The 25,986-nt window shown below is 39.8% G+C and overlaps 1 protein-coding gene across 8 annotated transcripts in view; it reads right to left on the bottom strand.

Moving 5' to 3' along the window:
* Positions 1-12,623: 12,623 nt before the first annotated feature.
* Positions 12,624-25,986, bottom strand: part of LOC121927803 (teashirt homolog 1) — an 87,392-nt gene continuing 74,029 nt past the window's right edge. For 7 of the 8 annotated variants that reach the window (XM_042461701.1, XM_042461704.1, XM_042461702.1 and 4 more), the window contains one exon: positions 12,624-17,181. In XM_042461701.1, coding sequence (XP_042317635.1) covers positions 13,988-17,181 — 3,194 coding nt within the window. In that variant the 3' untranslated portion in view covers positions 12,624-13,987. Of the gene's footprint in view, positions 17,182-20,346; positions 20,366-25,986 lie in introns of those variants that run through there. The other variant, XM_042461707.1, reaches the window with a different exon arrangement.

Here is a 25,986-nt window from a genome sequence, read left to right on the forward strand (position 1 = left end):
TTTCTGTTTCTCTGCATTAGCCCCCCTAATGTCAGTTGTCACTTATAATGACAATTTAACTAGTAATCAGTAGTGAGACCTTTGAGGTGGTCCTTGGCCTGACAGGTGAAGAAAGAGAACATGCGTAGTGCTATGCAGGACATGGAAACCTTCAAAGGGAGCCACGGCATTTCCATAAATTATTCAGAAGAATTTTTTTTATATACTCTCTTTAAAGCTTAGGATCTTTAACCCTAGAAGGACTACACTGATTCTGCTGGCCTTGCATTCTCTCTAGGCTGTTACTACTGCCAATAAATTGGCAGGGAGCTAGCAGGGTCCTGCAATCAGGATGTGATTTAAAAGCTGGGCCAACAAGGAATCCGTCCAGGGGCTCTAGTATCTGACCATCTCAGGCATGATGAAACACAAATACCACTTTGGGAAAGCAGTAGATATGGAAAACAGTATATATCACATACAGTTATTTACTCTCTTGTTGGGCGCATTTATATTTGGTATTCATATTTTTTGTCTAAAAGTACGGATTTGCTGCACTGTGCTGAACAGCAACTGCAAGAAAAGATGGGCAAAACTAGTGGCAGCAAATGCCCAATCATTTATATCCTTTAAACTATCTCCACTGGGATTTCTAATGGATTGGTGCTAACTTGCCTAATCAAGTACTTTTATTAAATGTTTTACAGTTGCACTGGATTTATGTATAGCTACATTCTAAATGAAGAAAGGGTATAGGTGTGGTACATACCGCCAATAAGTGGCATACCAGCGCCGATTCTACGGTTAGAACTTGCGGCAACCACACGGATCCTAACCCTAGCATATACTGGCGGCATCATAACAATGGTGGCGCCATGTACATGTGCACCACCACTGTCGCCCTCATTACATAAGCACAGCACGACATCCACTTGTTGCCACACGGTGCTTAGTAACGAGTGCAACCAGTGGCGCACTTGTTACACCCCCCTGCGGCTTAAAAAGACCCACTTTTCTCAGGTTCTTTGTCCTGTGAGGGAAGCTGCGCAGTTTGGCGGCTGCAGCTTCCTCCGGAGGATTTAGGCCGCCATCGCCCGCATTCTCTAAGGCAGGGGTAGGCAACCTATTTGAGCCGGGGGCCGTACTGCTGTCCCTCAGACAACTGGGGGCGACCGAAGCCAAAATATAAATGAATGAATGAATGAATGAATTTTAAAAATTAAATATAAAATAAAACCGGGACAAAATGTAGGTCAAAATTTTCAAATGGAGGACACTTTTTTAAAAAATGGGAGGACATGTGAAAAAATTTGCTGATTTTTAAAAAAATGTTAGTTAGAATGCATGTTTCTGAGGCTTCTATAGACAATTGCCCCACCATGCCCCTCGCGTGAGAGGCCAAAGGCCCCGGCGGCAATTGGTGGCAGGACCAGGCTGGGGCCGGTCCAACCGGCCTCGCGGGCCACATCCAGCCCGCGGGCTGCAGGTTGCTACCCCTGCTCTAAGGTATGTACCGGGCCATAACCAAAAGATTAGAAAGTACTCCAAGAACACTCTCGTCTATCTCCTGTTACCACTAAGAGGAGAGTATCCAACCTCTATTTAAAAACCTCCAGTGAAGGGAATCAACCTTCTTTAGGATTCTGTACCCATGCGAGCTCCAAACAGTTTCTATTGTCTGGAGTTTCTTATGAAGTTTAAACTGAATCTCCTGTCTGTAATTTGAACCCACTGGTTGTTCCTACCTCGAAGCATCAGAAAACAAACTCACTCCATTTCCACACATGACCATCCTCAGTTTTGAAGATGGTTATGTCACCTCCCAGGTCTTTTCTCCAGGCTAAAAATTCCCAATTCCACAAACATTGCTGATTTGGCTTCCAGATCTTTACCACACTTTGTCACCTCTTCTGGATATCAGTAGGTAGAGAGTTTTGTAGCACCTTGAAACTAACTGAAAGAAAGAAGTTGGCAGCATGAACTTAAATCTACTTCTTCATCACCTGCCTCTCCAGAAACCCCAGGGACCAGCAGAGGCTCTGGAGGACAGGAGCCCAGCTGTTCCCCCCCCCCGATGGTCCTAGATTGTAATGTTTAGATTGTGTATCATTTATATTGTTTTTAGGATTTGGATGGGGGATTGAGAATGTGGATTATTTCTATTTTACTGTTTTGTTCGTTTATTGCTATGATTTGCTTTTGTTGTTATTGCTATTGTGAATTGCTCGTTATTTTTATTGTTATTGTCTATTGCTTTGTACTTTCTTTATTGTTGTAACCTACCCTGATTCCTTGTGATGGGCGGGCTATAAATAACTATTATATATTATTATTATTATATATTCAGATGCATTTTGAGGAAGAAATTAAGTCTACAAAAGCACTGCTGCAACTTCTGCCTTCAGCTCGTCGTCTCAGAGGTGCTGCAGATCTCTCTACATACTGATTCTACAGGATGGATATATCTTTGAATTCTTCTGGACATGTTCCAGTTTGCCAATATCCTTTTTAAACTACGGTGGCCAGAACTGGATACAACAGAGGAATTAACTGCATAAAATTATTCTATAAGCCAACTCACCAATAAAAGTATTCCAATGTTGAAGAGTGAAATCCTATAAATGTCTCCCACATTCTTGTTAGCACATGCTCATCTTGACTGGCTGAAAGACACACAGCCTCAGATGATGGCCTTTGTTTCCAAATCACTTGATAATGAGAAATTATCTTGGCAGCCCACAGGACACTTAAAACATAAAATAAAATAGACAACAAATGTATCATCAAAGCAATGTTAGACAGCATGAGGTCCAAAAGCAGTCCATGAAAACTGAAAGCACAAAATAAAATAAAAAAGATTATGAAGATTTAAAAGACCATAGAAAATTGAAAAGTATTTGCCTAATGCCAAAAGGAAGGTATTATGAGGAAAGGGATTCCACAAATACCAAAAAGACCCTTATAACCACCCACCATACCTCACTTCTCATAGGAACTTGGGGAAAGACCTCAGGTGAAGATTTTAGATACCTAACATTGGTATATTTAGAGAGATAATCCTTCAACTACTGGTGAAAGGCTCCTGCCATTTTCTCATCTCCTGAAATGCAGCAAAAGGAATTGTGACCATTGTATAAGTCTAGAAACTTCCTATAGGTACAGTAAATCTCAGTGACTTTTCTCCTGTTTTGCTTATCTTCTTCAGCCTTAGCATAAAGGGGACTATACAAGCATTCCACTAAACCATGAATGAGCACATGTGGCTTGGGATCATGTGTGCTCTTTCGTTCTGTTCCCAAATCTCTATGTATGGCAATTAAACATTTCCAATTTATTTCACAGAATTCTTGTGAAACATGAGCATACCAGGGATATAGGGGAGTGGCTGCAAAGTTTATTGCACATTAAAAGTGCTACATATATAATAATTGTCATTATGGGCCATTCAATGCAAAAAGGATGAAAACCCCAGGTCTGCTACATTATACCTGTAGAGATTAATCCAAATATAAGTTTTCATTGTCTAATTAAGAAAATAAGGGTTTGCCATGGTTCATTCACAACAGATATCTTGTTGACCTCTGTATAATGCATAGACTCTTTTGCTAGAGATTTGAATCATTTTATGTGAAAAGAAATGATACTGAATAATATTTTTGTTTTTCTTAAAAACCCACAATATGCAAAATGCCACACCTCTGTCTATTGCAATATCTGCTTCCTCTGGGGCATGTGTTTGCTGCAGAAGAAAGCTGCTGTGGTTAAAGTAGGAAAAAACCACCTGATGTGTTGAGGAAAAAATGAGAGAGAGAGAGAGAGAAACTCTTCTCTCTCAAAATGCCTGTCTTCCACCCTTTCCCAGAAATTACAGAAGGATGGTGACTTGCTGAGTTGCTCTGCCAATTCTCATTGTTTTGTTGGAGGATGGCTTTTTTGGTGACACTGAGCTTGTAACTGTGCTTCCATGACAACAAATAAGATGTTACACATTGGAACCTCACAGTGACAAACGAAGTCTAACCAGGGCTTAAAGAAAAATGTTCATGTTACATTTAACAGAACAATCAGAGGGAAAGGATGACAGGAGAAAATGTGGGCAAGTATGTCTGTGTGCCCTTTGAAGTGTCTGTGCCAGATTTAAGCTGGAAACCCAAAGGACGACCTCTCTCCATATGGGTTTATACCATGACCAACTTGCTTCAGGGTTTAAGATCATTGGACTCATTCTGGGGCGGGGTAGGGGGTGGGGAGGGAATGATTGAGAAGGACAAAAGGCCCATTCTCTGTTTGTACAGCTGAGAGACAGAAAGTACATCCTGTATTTGCAGTCCTGTATTCTCTTTCGGCAACGCAAAAGTTTTGATTCTACATGTTGCTTGAATCTATGTCCTCAGATTCCTTGAATTTAAAAATATTCAGCCCTCTCTGGATTCTGAAAAAGAGAGTCTAATTAATGATTCTATGACTAAAATACAATGTTAAAATGTCTATTGGTAATGTCATATATTTTGCCAGAACAAAAACATATTCAGTCAGAGTGTGTGCACTAAAGCCGGTAGCCTCTACTAACTTAAAAAATAATAATACCCAATACAGTTTGAGTATCTCTTATCTGGAATTCTGAAATCCAAAGTTTTTGAGCTACAACACAAGTAGTGTAGTACATATCTGCAATGTCTTTGCAAGGCTGGCAAAGACGCAGCTGGAGAGACATATGAGGATTTGTGAAATGATGGAGATCTGTGTCCCCCGCCATTTCACAGATCCCCAGTCTCTCTCCAGATTCATTATGAATATGTAATACAGGTATTCCAAACCTCCCCCCCCCCCCAAAAAAAAAATCAAAATCAAAATACAGAACACTTCTTCTCCCAAGCATTTTGGATAAGGAATACTCAACCAGTATTTTTTATATTGCTTAGCATGGCAAATTCTTGCCAATGAGTGTGAATGAGAGCAGCGCAATAATGGCATGAATATATAGATATATAAGCATTTATGAATGACAAGTTGGGAAGAAAAAAAGGTAGGGTAGGGAAGTGACAGAGGGGAGAACACAGCACACCAAAAAGGAATGTTTTACACACACAAACACATACCCATCAGTAAATGTTCCTGGCCCACCACCTTTCCTTGTACCATATATTTGCATACCATTTCATAAAACAGCTTAAAATTAAAACCACAAAAATGCAATTGTCAAATAGTGTTGTATAAGGCCTGTTACAGACTGCCAAAATAAAGCTGCTTTCGGTCTCTTTGGAGGTATGCTATTTAAATGATGCATGGGTCCTAAGAGTCCGGAGGTCGCGCCAAAGCCACACTCCATTCCTAAGCACTGGAGTGCAGCTTTGGTGCAGCTTCCGGATTCTTAGGGTGCATGCATCATTTAAACAGCATCCCTTCAAAGAGACCCGAAAGCCGCTTTATTTTGGCAGTCTGTAACAGGCCTAAGACAGTTTTACAGCAGCAGCAAATAGGCAACCTAGGATCTGTGGCGGGGTACAGACCGCCGCTTTGCGGCGGTCCGCGCCGCCGCCATTTGCTCCGCGCGGGAGGCCGCAGCAGCCAACCCGCGCGACTCCCGCACGGAGCAAAAAAGAAGCTCCATTTCGGGCTTCTTTTTGCGGCGCCTCAATGATGTCGCGAGGCGCCTGGCGCGAGGACTCGTGACGTCATAGGCGCCGCGACACGTCTGGACGCTGTGCGTCCAGTACGTAAAGATGGCGGCGCCCCTGTAGAAGGGACGCGCCATCTTGTACGAACAATACGTACTAGGGTTAGGGGGGTGCGGAAGCACCGCCCCTTCCTAACCCTAGTACGTATTGTATACGTACTAAATGGCGGTTTGTATCCCGCCTGTGTATACTTGCCTTAATTCCTAAATACTTGAGAAGACCATCTTTATTTCATGCTGAAGAAAGACAAGTGTGGACAACTAACAAGCAGCACAAAAAAATCCAGGTGACACAATTGTGAAGGTCCCATCCCTGCCTAATGTTATATGTGAGAACAAGATCTCTGCCTAGAAGCTCTGAAGGGCAGGTTCGTTAGGGAAGAAGCAGTTCCTTTTCTACTTTTAAGTCAATATCAGAGACTAACAAAGAGCAGTCTGTGGGACTCCCATTTTTAAAGGCAGAGAGTGATCTTGCTAAACTTCCAGGACTTGATGTGTTCTAGGCTGGTGTGTGCACATGTATGTGTGTACAAAACTGGAAGGAAAATCTCCTCGTTGCCCACCTCAGTCTATACCAATATTTTGGATTACTCCTGGAAACTTCTCAGGCCCTTTCATGCTGAACAGTTATAGAACTATGATTCCACTTTGGCTGACTCTTATGGAATTCTGGGGTTTGCAGTTCAGTGACTCACTAGAGCTCTCTGGCTAAGATTAGTAAGTACCCTTCTCTAGACTGCAATTCCCAGGATTTCATAGGACATTGCCATGGCAATTAAATTGTAATCATAGCACTCGAGAAGCCCACCAGGGCAGAACGTTTGGCAGTGACATAATTTGCCCACATCAGAGCCATTCAATAACCTGGGTGCTACATTTTGAGCAAGCTGGTGTTTCCAAATGCTGATTAAAGGCAATCCTATGTAAAATATAACAGGTAGATACAGTGCAGGAGAAAAAGAATCAAACCATGCTTCTTCAGAAACCAACACTGCATTGGAGTGGGAAATCTGCACTTGAAATGAGTGTATTAGGGTAGTGAACTTGAGCCCTCCAGAGGTTCAGGCTACAAATCCCATCAGACCAAGCCAACATAGCCAATGGTGAGAGATTACTGGAGGTGAAGGCCAACACCTGGATTACCATTCGTCCGCATGTCTTATTAGTGTTAGGTTGACTCTCTTGTAAAAGAAGACTATAATGAATTCATATAGTTGAAAATATTTCAATACAGAATCACCCAAAATGCACATAAACAACAGTCGTAGACCCCCTTCACAATCACCAGAGGCCCACAAGAACACTTCTGAAGCATACTGTCCTTGAGGTAACAAGGAAATAACAACCGAAAAATTAAGCCATTTGATTGACAAAGGAAGCAAGCCAAGATCGTGCTTGTTCAGATTGTTGGCTGGTAAAATATAAACATCGAAAGATGTATTGGAGGCAAAAGGTAGCTTGCACTGTTCTTGAAAGGAAAGAGGCACAATGAAAGCTGAATGTTTTAACAGAATAAAGAGAACCTTACTGTGTATACACCAGCCCTGAGGCACTTTCAGGTTCCTTTCTTCATGACTGGCTTGAAAAGGTTATGCAGGTCATTTTCTTACAGAAGGTGCTGTTAATAAGAAAACTTACCTTCCCTAAGACATGTAGAAATAAAAGCATGCATGCATGCATACATACATACATAAACGCATACACGTGTATAAGGATGCAATTTAATCAAAATTAAATTGCATATTCTCCCATTGGTTATCAAATTCAGTTGAACGTAAATGAGGTAAAGTTGTAGTGTCAAATTTCTTAACTGCGTGGTGTGTATCTTTATGTTGCACTGTTAAAATGAAATAAACTCAAAGAATCTGAACAGAATTTGTGCCTAGCAGACAATAACATTCACAATATACCAATTACTCAGAAATAGAATGTCTGTCTCAGTTCATCTGAACTCATTCAAATGAAAGGATGAAAGGTTGTCTATACACTCATTCTTGTTAAAACAAACACAAAAACTCAGAAGCTCGAGTCAGAATTAGCAGAACTATTAAATACCCTTTAAGATAACAAGGTCACCTAGTGTTTAGAATTCTATGTGTAGCATTTCCAAGGCAGCTTTAACAAGATTTGCATTAGGGTGAAGCATACTTCAGTTATAATTTCTTCCATGCAATGTCTTAGCCCATAACTAAATATCCCGCACTCATGTTTGCAAGACTGGGTTAAATGAAAAAAAAATCTTTTTAGGGTTATTATACAAAGAGAGTGATACACAAAGTATTTACTAGAAAATCTTTTTTTACATAACCTCGAAAGTTTTGGTTCTTGTTTTTGTTATAACCCTTGGGCCCTAAAAGATATAATCATCCAATCACTGAAGTGAAATAATAGTTCCCTCCTCTTCCCTCCAGCCTTTAGGGTGAGCACAAACAATTATACCTGCTCAGATTTTGTAAGTTCTTTGGCATCACATTCTTTGATACTCACCCATAGGTTTTACCCTCAACTTATCCATGTGTCACATGAAAATCCAATTTTTGGGTCCAAAACCTGTCCTCAATATAATACACAAGCAAATTCAGTATTAACAATCACTTATATTTTGTATCAGTGCTGAAAAAATTCTGTCTTGAGTAAAATATTGCTGGAGCTTATCGCTTGGCTTATAAATTTGGCTTACCTCTCCTGGTTTAAATTTCATTTCGGGCTGCATCCTGATCTTATCAGGTTTTTGCCACCAAATTTGCTACCCGAATACATCCCTAGTGCATCCCAGCTTCCAGGAGCGTCCTGCACAGGTTCTTTTCATATCCAGGAGTCAATGAAATGACCGCTGGAGCACTTATGGAAGTGGGGGAGCACTAGGGCTATATTCAAGTGGAAAATTCAGTGGCAAAAAACTTCTGATAAGATCAAGATGCAGCCCGAATTGAAATTTAAACGGGGAGAGGTAAGTTGAATTAATAAGCCAAGCGATAAGCTCTGCTGTTGAATGCTCAGATAAACATATCGTTAACAGTCTACATCCCATTTACTCGAAAGGAAAAGCCAATGGTCCTGGTCCAGAAGAAGGTGTTTGTGGATGAGCATCTTAAAAGCAGATGTAGGAGCAAATACTCAGTTAAGATCAAAGAATCTGTGCTTTTCTATTCCAACAAGGTGATTTTTCTAAACAGTTTGTGCTTGATTGTATTAATTACATGAGTATCCATCAATATTTATACAGCTGCACATAGAATCATAGAATCACTACCATGGTTTCAGAAATGGTGTGTTTTCTCAAAATATTCTAATGAAAATACTTGCCCAAGAAGCAGATCATTTGTGAGAAATATTTGTGATCATTAACCAGGCCCCAAATAGCATACAGCACTTCACAACTTACAATAACATGTATTTTAATTTCCTAATGGATCCAATTATAAATAAAAATAAAATGGACCAAAATAAAAATCTTGTTGCAGCCATCTCTCCTTCCATCCTAGTCATAAATGCAATACCTGAAAAACATGTCTCTCAGAGGTGCTTCTAGTGAATATCCTTTCAAAATATGTAATGGATAGTGGATGCCTGGCTTTCACATGCATTAATTGTCACAGCACTCATAGCACAGAGCACTGAAGACCCTGACAGCTCACTTTTACATTCTAAGTGACATCTGCATTGAACAGAACAGAAATAAAGATTAAGTGAAACACCTGATGTGATAGCATAAGCTTTACTTCAAAATGTAATATTTAAAAAGAACACCTCTGTCTTCTTGTATTCTAAGTAAGAACCAATGTCAAAACCTCAGAGGGACATTACAGCAGTAAGAACAGAAGGAACTACCACTGGTTTTCACTGTTCTTTTGCTCTTTCTTTCTTTCTTTCTTTATTGCTGGTCACTTAACCCACCATATATACCCACCATACGGTACAAGAAATTTAGCAACATGGATGAGCCACTGCTGGAGTTGAGAGTACCAAATCTGTCTCTGTTAAAGAGAGAAATTGCATACAGTTTCTCACAAGCAAATTACAGCATGCCTTTCTAATCTGTGGCTATTTGTTTATAGTGGCAAATCTGTCCAAATTAATAATAATAAATAATAAATTTTATTTATATACCGCTATTCCATCGATCATAGCGGTGTACAACAATATAAAACAATGTAAAAACAGTTTAAAACCATTGAGACTCCAAACCCTATCATATTACACATAAAAATCCATAAAACACTTCAAAAACAGATATCAACAACAGGCTGTGAAAATGGAATTATTCACACAACAGTTGTAACTGTGACTCTTTGGACTGAAATGCATACACACAAATGTACACAGTACCACAGGGATACTGAGATGTCAGGGAAAAGAGGTATTTTGAGCCTAGCTTCCTTCTATGTTGGTTTTTAATGTACAACCATTACTTTCCTTGGGGGAAGATTTTAACAATGTGATCCTCTGACAGTGTTCTGAAGTTATACATTCCCAGAGTATCACTCTGTCTGCTGTTTGTGTGAACTGGGTTGCTGGGTTTTCTACCCTCAAACACTGAACTCAGCCCCTCTTGGCATCTACAGGCAATTTTCAGCAACATATTTCAAAACGTGTTTAATGTAATAGCAGAAAATAGAAACAGAAATATGTCTGCAACACAAGAAGCATAAGGTTCAAATAAGGAACATTTTTTTCTCCTAGAAGAAGCAGCAGCCATGCCGGGGGGGGGGGGGGGGAGGCAATGGTACAAACAGGGGCCCTTTCACACTATACAATTATAGCATTATTGATTCTGCTTTAATTACAGTGACAATGGCATTCATAATTCTTGAGAGCCAGTTGGCATAGTGGTTTGAGCATTGTACTGTAGCTTTGGAGACCAGGTTTGAATCCCCACTCAACCAAGGAAACCCATTGGGTGGCCTTGGACAAGTCACACTCTCTCAGCTTCAGAGGAAGGTAAGGACAAACCCCCTTCGAACAAATCATGCCAAGAAAACCCCATTATAGTGTTGCTTTAGGATTGGCATAAGTCAGAAACGGCTTGAAGGCACATAAACACAACAAATTCAGAATTCTTAGCCAGAGAACTCTAAAGCCTTACCAAACTGCAAACTTTAGGATCCTACAGGATGCAGCCAGGGCAGTCAAGGTGGAATCATTGTGCTATAACAGTGTCATATGAACGGGCTCCTGATTAGTATTTTGGCACATGAGGGAATATAACCCTCCCACATATGGTGTCCTCCTTTCCCACTGAAATTTGCATTAGAGGAATTGCCCTGATTTCCTATAAGATTTTCAGTGACAGGGGCCAGGAGTGCGATAGTGTGGACAGTTGGAAAACTGCATAAGAGGGAAAGGCTAGACCATGTGTTGTGTTTACATTCTGGCCTGGGATACCCTGACGCTGCTTTTTTTTCTCACCCAATAAGCAAGGGGCACCAGAACATCCAGTCCCATCCAGTTTGACTCCAAGATATAAGAATAAGTTCTCTGACCTTTTCAATCACACAACAGACGACTGTCATGTTTTCTAGATGCTTTCATATCTGCATTTCCAAAGGCTAGAGATAGTATAATCTGGAATAGTCTTGGTGTAATCCACTTTGTGCCTCTCCTAGCATAATATTTTGGGCTCCCAGGATAATACACCTCAGAAAATACACAACCTCAGAAAATATACATGCTGAAACAACACACCAGCACTATTTCTCTGTGTGTATGTTTACAGATGGAGAAGTGAATAATATCCTGCATTTGCATGAGGACTCCTTAAAGAATCTAAAAATTAATGCTACTGTAATATATTAATTCTTATGTAATGTATGTATTGAAAGAATATACAGCCAGAACCATCATGGGAAGATATAAATGGGAAGGCTTTTTAAACTTAAAAAAACCCTAAATAATTACATATTGTGCTGAACTAAGCAACCCTAGGATTTAAGCAGAAGCATACATTGCTTGGGGCAAAGGAGCCTAACCTTCTTCCCTGTAGTGAATACCAACTACAGAATGTACCTTTAGGAACTGCTAAAACTGCCTTTTCCAAATGTACTGTATCAACAAGCCCTGAAGTGGGCCATATAACTAGGGCACTTTGAACAGTTCAAAAATCACTAAGGGAATCAGACTCTCCAGGCTACTTCTCATATAACAGCTTTTCTTAAATGAAAAGGCTCACATATAGTCCTAATGTTTAAATACAAATGCTTACTACAGGAACAGCCAGTTCTGAGAAAAATTATGTTCAACCATTTCTGAAATCTTACCATTCATAGATCTCTTTGTATAGATGGATGGGTGTGTGTGTGTGTGTTTAATCATAGAAGAAGCAATGGTAATGTGAAAGGAGCCCCTGAATATCAGACTGTGAACTACCGCCTCTAAATTAACAGTGAGAAACTAGATGACCCAGCAGTCCACTCTGAGGTATGGCACAGGGCTTAGTGGATAAGTCACTTGCTGCTACCATGAATACTAAGTAATAGACAGAAGATAAATATCCAAAGTAGACCTTTTCCGAAAGGGTGAGAAATTGTAAGAAATGTGGCTGACATCTTTCTCTTTTCATGTGAAATGAGTTATGGGGAGGCTAGGAGCCTTTAGCCTCTAGAAGCGATGTGATGGGGCAACCAGCCGTCTTTCAAAAATGGCACCCAGACAGACAATAGAATGCTGGGTACTTTCTACTGGTTTATATACAATTGAGATGGAGCAAAAGTCAGAGGCTACATAAACTTTCAGAGATAAAAGTTACATATCAGAGATGTTCATTTCTAACTGTTAACGTCTCCTAATTTTGTGTATAGGCATCTTTAAGCCATTGCAATAACAACTTGAGGTATCACTAATACATAAACAACAGAATACAGCCTATTAGAATACACAAATGAATACACAAAGCATACTTCCAAGCTAAAACCTCTCACTTCTATAATGAAGACCTCAAGGCAAAGTAATGACGACATCACAATATACATAAATCAAGAACTTCATGTGGGTTTATTTTACACTTGAGAAAACAGTGGATTTAATTGTGTGAACCAAAAATGTACTGTACAATATTAATGATAAAACATCAGAATGTATAATTCATAGTGCATTGCTTGCTTTATTTTTATTTATTTATTTTGTCAGATAGTTCCTTTGAGTACATGCATCTGGGAAGATGCAGGTGCCAGGAAAATTTCTCTATTTAACTCAAGCTGCAGGAACTAAATTTTATTCAAAAAAAGTGTGGTTTTACATTATATACACAGAAATTGAATATAAAATGACAATATAAAAAGTTAAAAGAGAAAGCATACAGCCAGAAGGTAGAAAGGAAGTTGAACAGTTTAAAATGGTACGATATGTAACATGTATCTTTTTTTTTCTATGCTGATGCTGGCAATTTACAAGGAACTGAATCCAACACTTGCCTCATTTTTTGTTGTTTGTTTTGTTTTCATGTACCAGTGCAGCACACTATAGAAAGATCAGCTTGTACCAAAGCTTACATTTGTAAATAACTATAAACTGCAGTATTTTACAGGAAAAAGAAATAGCATTTTTACATTTTTTTTTAAATAACTTGCATACTTTATTCGCCAACCACATGGCAATTTTCAGCATCCGGAGAATTTGGGCATAGTGGAAACATGGTTTATTATTTCTGTTGTCTTAAACATGTTTGTGGTTTTCTAACCCCTTGAGCACTTGATAGATTTTCATCTTAGTTAAAGAGCTGCACACATTCTTTCATCAGACTGCATTTTAAATCAGACTGCATCTTAAAGTCTTTTCTGACATCTTAAAAATTATTACAGGTAAGTTTTGTTTTTCACCCAGCTCTATTAGGATAAAATGCCTTTTAAAAACTTCATTTCGGAAAGGCACAGAAATGCTATTACTGTTCTCAGAGGGTTAAAAACTGACACTACGGGGTTCTGTGACCTTTATTGTCATGGCAACTTTGTAATTTTAGGATGTCTTTTTGTTATTTTTCTTTGTGCCTTTCTTTACGGCTAAATTAACATCTCTCAATAGTGTCTCCCACTATATTCTACAAAAGATAGCTTAACATCAAGGACAGATGTTGAAAATAAAGGTCAGACTTTGACTCACAGAAAAAGGAAAGGAAAGAAAAGAAAAGAGGTTTTAAAAAAACATGCACAGATCAGACAAAGAGCATATAAATATAACTACAAAATGTATGTAAGAAAAACCAAGGTCCAGATAGGCAGTTCAGCAACAAAAGTAAGACTGATTTTAGAGGCTCAGGTCAGGCCTAGTGCAGTACTATGAAGAAGTTTAGTGCAATGTTCCTGTGGTCGCTTGCATACCTGGCTGCTTACCTGGACGCTAATGTTTTTCTAACTCAGTTACATAGATCAGATGGTCCTCAGGAGACTTGCCATGTGTTTTACTAAGGTGCAGTTTTACTGCATGCTTGCTTGCAAAAGTTCGGTTGCACAGCTTACACTGGAATGTAGAGCCTGAGTCCTCCTCAGCAATTCCAAGTGTGCCTAAAGTCTTACTTGAGAGGACTTTTGAAACATTCTGCTGTTCTTGAATCTGACTTAGTGGCAATTTGGACAGGTCCTTTAAACTGAACCCTAAATGTGTCTCCAAGTGACTTATGTATGTAGAAGCAGTCCTGAATTGAGAGGCACAATCATTGCAAAAGAAAACAGGATGACCTGTATCCAAATTCTTTAAAAACTTAGTTCCACCTGTCCTTCTTAACTGATACTTCACATTGGCCAGCCAGTGGCTAATTGTGGTCATGGAAAGACCAGTAAACTTAGAGATATGTACCCGCTCCTGAGGGCCTAGGTCCGACATAATGTATTTGCCTTCAGGAGTCTCCCTCAAGCTAGAAGCAAACTGGGCTTGAAGGATCAGAAGATGCTGAGGATTCCAGTTAGATTGCCTACCCTTCCTCTTATGTACTGGAGACAGTTCGTCCAGAGCCTCCTCAAAACTACTTCCATCTGCATCAGATTTTTCTGAAACAGAAGATGGAGTTGAAGACTTGGGAGTCAAACGCCCTGTGAGGTTCTTCACCATGTCAGAAATATCCATTAGGGCACTTTCCCTTAGAGGAGATGAAACAGAATCAGTCACACTGGAAACCAGAGGCTTGTTTTTGGACTTCGTTAAATCAATAGGTTGATCACTGTTCTCATAATAGTACCTGTCAATAGCATCAGCTTGCTTGGCTGGAGTTGTTGGGTAAATGGGTTTGTCTAGCATACTGTTGCTAATTTTATACAACATGGCCAGCGGGTCCAAAGAAGGACTTGCAGGATTAGAAACTTTGCCTAAATGGGTATTCATGATGGACTGTAAAGCACTCAGGGGGTTAATGAAAGATGGCTCAGGTGAATGGTCTGTGATGATACCCAAGTTATTACAACCATTGGTGACTTTTGCTTTAGGTGGCTCATTGCCATTAAGTGCATGAGAATCTGCTGAGCCATCCTTTTTGACCTTCTGAACTTCTATTTCAGGACTCTTTTTCTGTGGCTGTGGTTGCTGATGCTGCGGCTGTTGCTTTGGTTCCTCTGATTTAGGGAAGTCTTTGTTCTCCTTAGCAGCAGGTGACAATGGCTTGACTGGAGAACATTTCTCTTTCTCTGTGGTTTTTTCTTCTTTTTTAATATTGATTTTGCCTGTGACCTTCTCCACCAGCTCCTCCATTGCAGAGACATTGCTTTTGTGAGGTGGAGGTGTCAGGTTGCCTGGTGAATGGATCAGTGCACTGTGTTCTGAAGACAGCGATTTTACACTGCTAGCATAAGATGGCTGCATCTGAACACTCTGCACAGCTGGCTGACTGGGTTTCACTGTCCCTGGAAGCTGATAAGCTGCATGGATACTAGGATATCCTCCCCAGGAAGGGGCCCCATTCTGAGCCTTGCTAATAGCTGTTGTCACTGTATTTTCCAGGGATTTCAAGATATCTATCCCACCTTTAGGACTTTCATCCAGATCTTCTTCTCTGAGGTACTGATACACAGTTGTTGGTTCAAATTTTTCTGAAGAGTCCTCATTCTCTTCTTTAATTTTTTTCTCTGTTTCAGCAACAACTATCTTTTCCTTTTCTGGATCTTTCTTTTCTTCAGATGTTGTAGATCCAGCAGGAGAATCAGGCTGCTTTTTAACATTTGCAGCTGGTAATCTTGTGTGGGTGGTGGGTGGTAATGGTATGGACTGTATCTTTTCTTCTACCACAGGATCCAGTACAAGCTGTTTTCCTTTTTTGGAGGCAGAATTAGTTACCTTCAAAAAATGTCCTGTGACCATCATGTGAGCAGTCAGCTGCTGCAAAGTGTCATGTGAACTGCCACATTCCATGCATTTTAGTATTTGGGCTTTGCGTGCCTCAAACTGCCAAGTGTAGCTAGCACCATTTTGATAGCCATAACGGTTGTTTGGCGTTACGTAGGGATTGGCAGTTTTCTGATCCTTTGCTGCCTCATTAAGCGTGGTCTCTGAAGCAACTGCCGTTGGCTCAGGTGAGCAAGGTGAAGCTAAGTCCTGAAGTGCTCGTTTTTTGGTAGAAGGCACCAGTTTGGTGATGGCTGGTACTGGTTCCTTCAGAGGCACTTTCTGGTAATGCTTTGTTTTTATCATATGGACACTCAGGTCCTGCAAGGATTCAAAAGAATGGCCACAGTACATGCACTTAAGCACTTTCTGGGCATCCTCTTTGCCTTCCATTTCCATAAGTGATCGTTTTCTGGGTTTTGACCATCGTTTGGTCTTTTCAGCATCCTTATCTCGGTTGTCATCCCGGTAATGTCCAGTTTCATTCATGTGCACTGTTAGCTCCACCAGTGTGTCATACGCTGCACTGCAGTCTTTGCACCGAAACTTACTGGCACCAGTAAACACAGAACCATACAGTTTATTGTTTTGCCTGTAAAGCTGCACTGTGCTGAATAGACTAGGTTCTGGGAGAAGTCCATAGGATGAGGTCTGCTGCAGAGTTTTGGCCAATGCCGCTTGATGCCAGTCATAACCTGAGCCACCACTGTTACTGTTACTAGTACTACTGATACTTGTAGTGGTACTAGTGTTGGTACTGGTAGATGTATTTGGGGTATTGTTACTAGAGCTGCTGCTGCTGCTGCTACTAGTGGTATTTTCCTTCTGAATATTCTCATTACTCTTAGATTTCTTTAAGTCCAAAGCTAAACTGGACCAGCAAGACTCTGACAGCAAATTTGCATAAACAGCTTTTATTTGTGCCAAGCTGTCCTGTGGATAGGAAGCATTGTCCGAGCCCTGGTGATCTTCCTTCTCTTCTTTGGAGGAAGTGCTTTTGAAAAGGGCCAGCTGGTCACTGTTTTCACTAAATGGTGAGCCATAACCTGCATCTTGGTTTGTAGCTGTGCTGACAGGGGAGTTCTGGTAACTCTGAGCCTCTTTGATCTCTGTTTCATCATTGCACATGTACTCCGTTTCCTGGAAGTCCAGAGGTAGCCCATCATCCTCCACACTGTCTTCATCTATTTCTGCTGCTTTCAATTCTTCTTCAGGGACATAAGCTAAAAATTGAAGGAAAAAGAGAGAAAATTACAAAGTATACAGACTTTCTTACATTACCACATTATTTCTTTCACTGTCACCAGTATGTACATAAGAGGCTTACATTCAAGAGTACCATTACCTGTGTTTTTTAGCTCACTATGTATATACACATCCTGTCAATTCAAGCATGGCATTCTGGTTACAACTAAAAAATCTACCATGACCTAGCAGCAGGATTAATATTTTACTGATAGAATATCCAGGTCTGTATAAAGCTAAGAATATAGTTTTCAGCCACATATTCTGGCACAGGGTCATTCTAACTAATTGAGTTGTTCTTGTATAACTGATCTGAGGATTATGCATTTAATTTATTTACTTACCACATTTCTCAACTGATGGGTCATGGTATTTCATTAGTACTACAACTAGGTAGTAGGGTACTACTAATTCCTTTTTTTACAGCTGCAGTTTGGTTTCATGCTTCAGTTGCAATTCCACTTTTATTATTAACTGCTTTGGAACTATTGGGGAGGCACGAACATGATATGAATTAAACAAACAAACAAACAAAAAATAACTATAAGGCCACTAATTCAAAGATGTTAGGATCTGAATGCAAATCTTTCTGATAACATGTTTTCCCTCACAGTAGTGTTAACCATGTGTACTGAAGGATTATAAAGTTCTGTTTCAATGAATTAGGGTAGAACTAAAACTAGTTTATCCTGGAACTCAAAGTGTTATTATTACTTACATACTTTTATTAATTATATTGTAAACTTGATATGAATACTGATTTACAGTATTTTTCTCCTAACTGTTCTTATCCTGGAATCATTACTATTCTGGTTTTAGAAATGGGTAATGTGTCCCAGTAATATGACCCCGATTAACATGGCAATTCTATACTAACGTTGGGCCAAAACACACTGCAGAAATAATTCAGTTTGAGACCAGTTTAACTACCCTGGCTCAATGCTAGGGAATTCTGGGAACTGTAGTTTTATGAGACATTTAGCCTTCTCTGTCAGAGAGCACTGGTGCACAACTACAGTTCCCAGAATTCCCTAGCACTGAGCCAGGGCAGTTAAGGTGGTCTCAAATTGGATTATTTCTTCAGTGTGTTTTGGCTCTTAGCTATCTGTTATAAGGAAATTACATTTCTTTTACTCAGCAGGAAATGACAAAAATGTATGCTAACTGGAAAACATTATTTTTACTAGTATATGTGTTAGCACAACACAAATACAAGAAGCATTAAGATTTCTCTTTCAGAAAATAATGTTAATGCAGGGTAAGATAAAAACTGCATTAAATGTGCAGCCCCTCTAGCTTTGTGATATTGTTAATACACCAAAATTAGAAAATAATTCAATTAGGAGGAAAAGTGGAAAGAGACATTAGCAAGAATAATAACAAAGCAATATCATTATTATTATTATTTCAGTGATTATTACCACTACAGATTGTCAAACTAGGAAGAGATGGGTAGAAGAGGCATTAGGATCTACTGGTAGATCTCTGGGGGATAGTAAATGACTCCCAGTCTTTTAACAATGACTGCCACAAAATCACTTCCATCTTATAAATTATAGTGCTGCTGAAATGAAGTGTGTGTGTGTGTGCATATTATGTGGTTGTGATAGCGATAAGGAGGGGATTTGTATGGAAAGAGCTCACTTCAGTTTTAATACAAAATTCTAGATAAATCATTTGTGCCAAACTCTGATGGTGGACATTGGGAATTCTAGTAAAATGCAAGTGGATCCCACAATTATGTCCACCAGCCTCCTCTGAACTGGAGTACTGAGACTACAAAAAGGGGTGGGGGGCAAAAAAAGGTTTAAGCTTTAAAGTACAGTGGTACCCCGGGATACGAAAGCACCGCGTTACGAAATTTCCGGGATACGAAAAAATTCCATAGGAAAAAACTGTTCCGGGTTATGTTTTTTTTTTCGGCTTACGAAAAAATTTTTTGGTGCTTTTCGGCGCTTTTTCGCACGAAATCGCGGCTTCCAGCACTAGCGCCTATGGCTTTTTCGGGTTGCGAAAGATTTCGGGTTACGAAGGGCGCCTCGGAACGAATTAATTTCGTAACCCGGGGTACCACTGTACTTGAAACACTGAAAGTGCATCTCTAATGATAGGAGTAACTAATGGTGGGTGAGATGGTGGGTTCACAGTGGGTTCACTCTGGGTTCATAGTATAGTAATTTATTGGGACTAATTCTAAGTAGGTGTGTATAGGACTTCAGTCTGTGGTTTGAGAGATGGACTATGACTTTGGAGATCAAGATTAAAATCCATAGCACAGGCTTGGAAACTCACTGAATGCCCTTGGTCAAGTCACACTCTCTCAGCTCCAAAGGAAGGAATCAAAGCCCCTCTAAACAAATCTTGTCAAGAATACCCATGAGAGGATCACCTTAGGGTCACCATAAGTTGGAAATGAAGGCACACAGCAACAACAAAGTGACTATGGCCCGGTACAGATGGGCGAAAAGCACTGTCCTGCGGGCAGGTCTCAAAGTTCTCACCGCACTGCTCTGGCGCCATCTTGGCGTGCACCCATTCAGACTGTGCATGCCATGATGACACCCTTTTGGGCATCATCAAGCTATGCAGCAGGGGCTATGGTGCCCCTTCATGGGCACAAAAAGGAGCTGGAAAACCCTACTCCTTTTTGTGCTCTGCGGAGGCCGGATTGGTGCTGTGGCATGTGTTTGCTGTGGCACTGATCCGGGGCAGAAAGGGGCTGGAGTCTCACCGCCCCTTCCTACCCATCTGTACAGCCCCTATGACAGTGGACCAGAGGGTATGTTTTCTATTCTGTCTGGGAATTATAACTTCATGACTGATTCCTTCATATAAACCTTTCTAAGAATAAGTCTCAGGCAGGCAAAGATGTAAAATCAAACACAAGCACAGACTTGTTTCATAAAATATTCAGGCTCCCAGCATATAATACATTTATTCCAATGTATTAACCTTTGTGAGAGCCAGCATGATGTAGTGGTCTGAATGTTGGACTAGGACACTGGGAGACCAGGGTTTGAATCCCCATGACAATGGAAACTCACTAGGTGAACTTGGGAAGTCATACTCTCTCAGTCTCAGAGAAAGGTAAAGGTGAATCCCTCTGAATAAATCTTGTCAATAAACCCCCATGGTAGGTTCACCTTAGAATTGGCATAAGTTGGAAACAACTTAAAGGCACATAACAACAAATTAACTTGTGTAACATCCAGGTTTGAGCTTCTATCCAGTTCCTTCCTCAACTCTTTACTGCCACCTCAGCTCACAACAAATGTCTATTTTGATTTCATCCCTCTCTCTGTCTCAAACTGGCCCTATCTGACAGGTTAACAGGCAACCCTCTCCTTTTATATATTGTCTCCTTTATCCTCTACTCCCCCCATTCCAAGAGCCACCATAAACGGCTGGTTCTACTCAGGCCACACAGACTAATGTCTTAACCATCTTTACAATGACTAATAAAAGGTGAATATAAAGGCCCACATTTTAATGGCTTATTTCTGTCATGATGAACAATGGTTTACTGTGACATCTAAACACATCCCATGAGAAACATATGTATGTACCAAACAGTATTTCCATATTTTCTGCCTACTTTATTTCACTGAAAAACTCTAAGCAAGTTTTAAACCATATCTTACTTGATCTAAGCTGAATTAGAAAGTAAGTAAAGTGAGAGGGGGGAAAAGTTGGATATATATTCTAAATGTACATACGTGAGATATGGGTGGAAATTACTTCTTCTCTGTGTATCTATATTCCTAGAATCGCTGAGATTGCAAACCTACCATTGAGGTTACAAGCCACTGACACTGCATTTTCCTGGAAGAATGATCCCTTGAAAGGAATGAGAATCACTTCCAAGTAGATATGGATAGGATTGTTCTGCAAACTCACGTATTCCATTTAGCCAAAACATATTGGTTAAATGTACCAAACAGCATACTTCTGTTAACAAAGCCTCTGACAAAGTAGCTCCTTATAACCTCTCGATTAGATTTCTGTAACACGCTTTACATGGGGCAACCCTTGTACCAAACCCGGAAGCTTCAATTAGTGCAGAATATGGCTGCTAGGCTGGTTACTGGATGTTCCAGAGCCAGCCATATAACACCAGTCCTAAAAGATCTTCATTGGCTGCCTATTCGCTACCAGGCCGAATACAAGGTGTTGGTTATTACCTATAAAGCCCTAAATGGCTTGGGCCCAGGGTACTTGGAGGACCGCCTCTCCCCATACAATCCGCCCTGCACTCTCAGATCGGGTGAGAGACATCTTTTAAGAGTTCCCGATGCTAGATATGTTTAATCTCGGAGGGCCTTTTCTGCTGTAGCCCCACAGCTCTGGAACTCCCTCCCCAATGAGCTTCCACCTCCCTTGATGTCTTCAAGAAGAACCTGGACTTATTTATTCCGTCAGGCTTTCCCCCCGTGAGCCTTGTTGTTATGTTCTTCCCCTTCACAATGTTTTGCTGTATTCCATTCTACACAGCCACTTGTATGGATGTTGTTGTTTGTAATTGTTTTTATTGCTATTCTTGTAATACTGTTGGGGTGTGGGGTTGTGATGTTTTTATCTGTTTTTATCCTTGTTGTACACCGCTGTGATCTTTGGAACAGCGGTATAGAAATAAATATATTATTATACTCTTTTTATGCCTGCCCCGGCCTCCTTTCCTCCTGGACTTCTACCTAACTGGAAGTTTTTTTTAGCAGCATCAGCATTGAGAGGATAATGAAGAAGAGCTCAACAAACAGACTGTTAGTGACAGGTTGCAGCAGTGTGTCTGCAGTAATCAATGCAATAAAGCTTGAGCTGAGGTAGAATGAGATTCTGCTTAAGACACCTTGAATCCCATTTTTGGGGGAAGGCAGGATATAAATCCAATAAATAAATACTGTACCTGCATGCACCTGCCTACAACAATCATGGTATAAAGCATCTGCCTCCAGACTCTCTTACTCAGAATGTGTGAACAGAGAGAAAGGGGAGACCTCCCTTTCTTACCTGGAAAGAGTAAGAAAGGGGAGACTCCCCTTTCTCTCCAGGTACTCTTCAGCATATTTTTAAAAAGCATAAGCAGAAATAATAAGAGAGACTATAGCATATGCCTTATCCCATTGTTTTCCCGATGGAATACACGCATGTTTAAAAGACAGGTCTTACCGCATTCTCCCATATGCAACCCAGGCTTATCCCACAGCTTTTCAAGGATGGGATTTTCCCGTCCTTGAAAAGCTGCGAGATAAGCCTGGGTTGCATACGGGCTTCAATATGGGAGAATGCGGTAAGACCTGTCTTTGAAGTTAAACACACGTATATTTTGTCAGGAAAACAACAGGATAAGGCACGTGTGACAATCTCCAATTTAAAAAAGGGGAGGCCAGTGAAAGCAAAAAATAATCCCTGGATACATTTTGGAAGAATCATTCATATGGGCTCAAGAATCATAGAATCATAGATGCAAAATGTCCTCATTTACTTACTCAAGGCTCATCTAGCATGGTTGTTTCAATTTACATGTGTATATAGTTTTGAGTGAAAATTTTGCTGAAACATGTTGGACCACTCTTCTTTTTTGTGGTGTAGGAACCTATTCTCTATGCTTTCCGTGTTACTTCTGCCTCTGGTATTACAGTGCACCCTTGCTTTACGCGGGGGATCCATTCCGAACTCTCCTGCATAAAGCAAATACCGCCTATGCTTGAGCCCCATTTAAATGAATGGGGCTCGTGCATTAGTCCCTATGGGGCATGCCGCCCCCTTCTCCTCGCGTGGCGTATGACGCGGGCACAGTATGTGGAAATCATTAAACTGATTTTATAGCTCTCAATGTAAATCTATCTATCATACTTCTTTCTTTTTCTTTCTTCTTTTTTTTAAAGAAAAAAGCACTAAGGGACATTTAAATTATATATAGATCATGAAACAAAGTATGGCAATTGACTGTGGAAATTTGCTTCCTTGTTAGTTTATAGAATTTTGGCTCCTAATAAACTATGACACTGAGGTCACATAACATATCTGCCAAAATTAGTTGGCACCTAAAACTGAAAGAGAATTAGAGATGAATATTTAAAAGTGACATGCATAAAGCAGGCAATGGTATATCCAGTTTGATTACGGGCTCATAGCAAACATCAAACTTTGCTATTGTGATGCCACCTGGTGAAACGACATAATCTTACCAAATTATGTGTTCATTACAATCAAACTATTTTTTTAACTAACAAATGGGATATTCATGAGCAGATGGCCACTAGATCAAAGTACTTTTGTTTTAAGGACCCAATTCACAGAAGTGCCTTACATACACCTAAGTGATAAATGTGAATTTTCACACGGTAGTCAGAATCATTTTTGCACACCGTCAGCTCAGTTTCCAAAAAAAACTACTTTGGTAGAAAAATCACTGCAACTGGGTAGATGAGTCTAAAAGACAAGGAGCGTGAGGATATGGAAAATATTGTAGTTTCATTTGCAATTTACCAAAAATGAGGGAAATATTTTTTAAAAATATTTGTTCACATACAAAATTCAATTCCATGTTGTACATGACAGTGACTCTGGCCCAAATGAACACATGAACAGCAGCTGGAACTGCAATATACACAAAGAAATGAGGAGAAGAAGGAACTGAACTGTGTGTCCTACTCCCCTTCCCACCAGTTAATAATCAAAATTCTGCCGTTTTTTTTTTAAATGCAGCTGCAGCTGTTGGATACAAAATGGGAACCATGCAAGAAACACCTATTTGAGCAAACAATTACTATCCAGCTGAAAAATCACACTAGAATCCTCTTCTGAGCACATGTTAATCCTAGCTTGGTCAAGAACCACAAACTTTGCTAACATTGTTTGTGAAACTGGAACTTTCCTCTTTTACTACGCACCCCACACCCCTCCGTTACACAAAAAAACTGTTTCTAAATGTTTCCCAGATTTCCAAAGAAGATTTATTGAGGGTACAGGTATATGCAGGACTGGTGTTGATGAAGGAATAATCAATTCTGGCAGATGAAGGAGAGTCCAGCACAAGTCAAGCATTGGGTGTTTAGCAGCACAGTATATTCTCAGGATGAAGAAAGCTATAATGCACAGTGAAATATAAACCCAGTGAAATACACAGACACACACCCACTTTTATAGGCTTAAATCCAATAGTTAATCCCAAATACAATAGATTAATTGAATCAACTACTCAAAGATATATCCAAACTTACGTTCATCCCACCAAATCAATGGGTATATTCTTGCTGGGTCAAATAATTGCATTTTAGCCAAAAGCTCAATATTTCCAAAGCAAAATTCTAATTGCTTGCTTTATAAATGTCTTGGTTTAAACAGCATTATTAACAGGGCTATCCTATCAACTTGGAAATAAGTCCTACTGAAGCCTGTTAATGCATTTTTACATAATTTACCTGGGAGAAACTCCCACTGAGCTCAATGGAGTTTATGTCTGATTAGGCATGTAAAAGATAGCCCTGTTAAGTTAAGACCTTTTTCCATAGGAAATCTTACTCAGAAATATTTATTCTTAGAAACATATGCTAAGATGGTAAGATATTCCCTTCTGTCCCATAAATCAACAGCACTCAACCTTTCTAAAATCACCATGCCAAAAATAGGAGGCCCGCTATTCCCTTTCACCTACAGTGCTCTCATTCTCTCTTGCTTCTTTTCCCCCTTGGAAACCCCACTTTATAATTGATAAAGAATGTGATTTTACTACTAATAATGTGAAAATCCTTTGAAGAACTTGATGATATCATGGCCCAGGAGTCAAATATCCAGGAAAAGAAAAGAAAACTCAGAAATGTCCTCTTTTTTGCAGGAAAATGCTAGAGAAAGACAAGAATAGGAATGTCCAAATGGGACAGATAGACTGATACTGCCACTTGTTAAGATACTGTGTGTGTCAGATGAATGTATTCATAATACACAGTCTCTCTGTCACACACATATAATGCAATAAATTCAGTATTTCACCTAAAATGAAATAAATAAATGTGAATACCATTTATCCCATTATCCCTTTGTGCATATTTTGAGTTTGCACTATAACATTTCCCACAATATTCTGAGCAGAAGGGCTTGAGTGCATTCTGAAGATATGTAGAAAGTCTTGCAAATCTGGCTCAGAAACACAAGAATCTAATAGAAAAGCCTGCTAACACGAAAGCTCAATTTTTACCAATAGATTCTTGAGTAAATAGACATAAGGATACCATATGTATTATACTTCACAAATGCTGAGTAGAAGAAAATGGGATCAAGGCCAGCACCACACTACACCGTCAATTTATGCAGCACCATTAAGGCAGTGATGAAGTCCTCTGACTCTCAAGGTTGTCTTCTCAATTAGAGTGAATGGGACAACAGGCATCTATTGCTACACATGTGTTCTGAGAATGTATTTGAGCACTTATGGATCTTGGATTCAGTGTGTGCATGTGTATTATCTATTGTAAGCATTTAATTCTATTTTAAAAAAAATATTGTACAGTTCTAGTAGGCATGTAGCAAAAATTGCTGACTTAAAAAAAGTTTGTGTTTGGCATAGTATGGCAAATACATATTCTAGCTCTGCAGCAACATATATAGTTAACGTTTAATCTTTTCAACAGGATAGTCAGTAAGCACACGGCAACTTCAACTGCAATGTATTAAAAAAATTAAAACGGGGGGGAAAACACTGGCAAAAAGCAACTATACATAAGATTGCTATACAAGGATAATAAAGTATGATTTCTCAAGATCATCTGTTATGAAAATAAGGA

Source organism: Sceloporus undulatus, chromosome 4 (genome assembly GCF_019175285.1).
Source record: "Sceloporus undulatus isolate JIND9_A2432 ecotype Alabama chromosome 4, SceUnd_v1.1, whole genome shotgun sequence".
NCBI lineage: Eukaryota > Metazoa > Chordata > Lepidosauria > Squamata > Phrynosomatidae > Sceloporus > Sceloporus undulatus.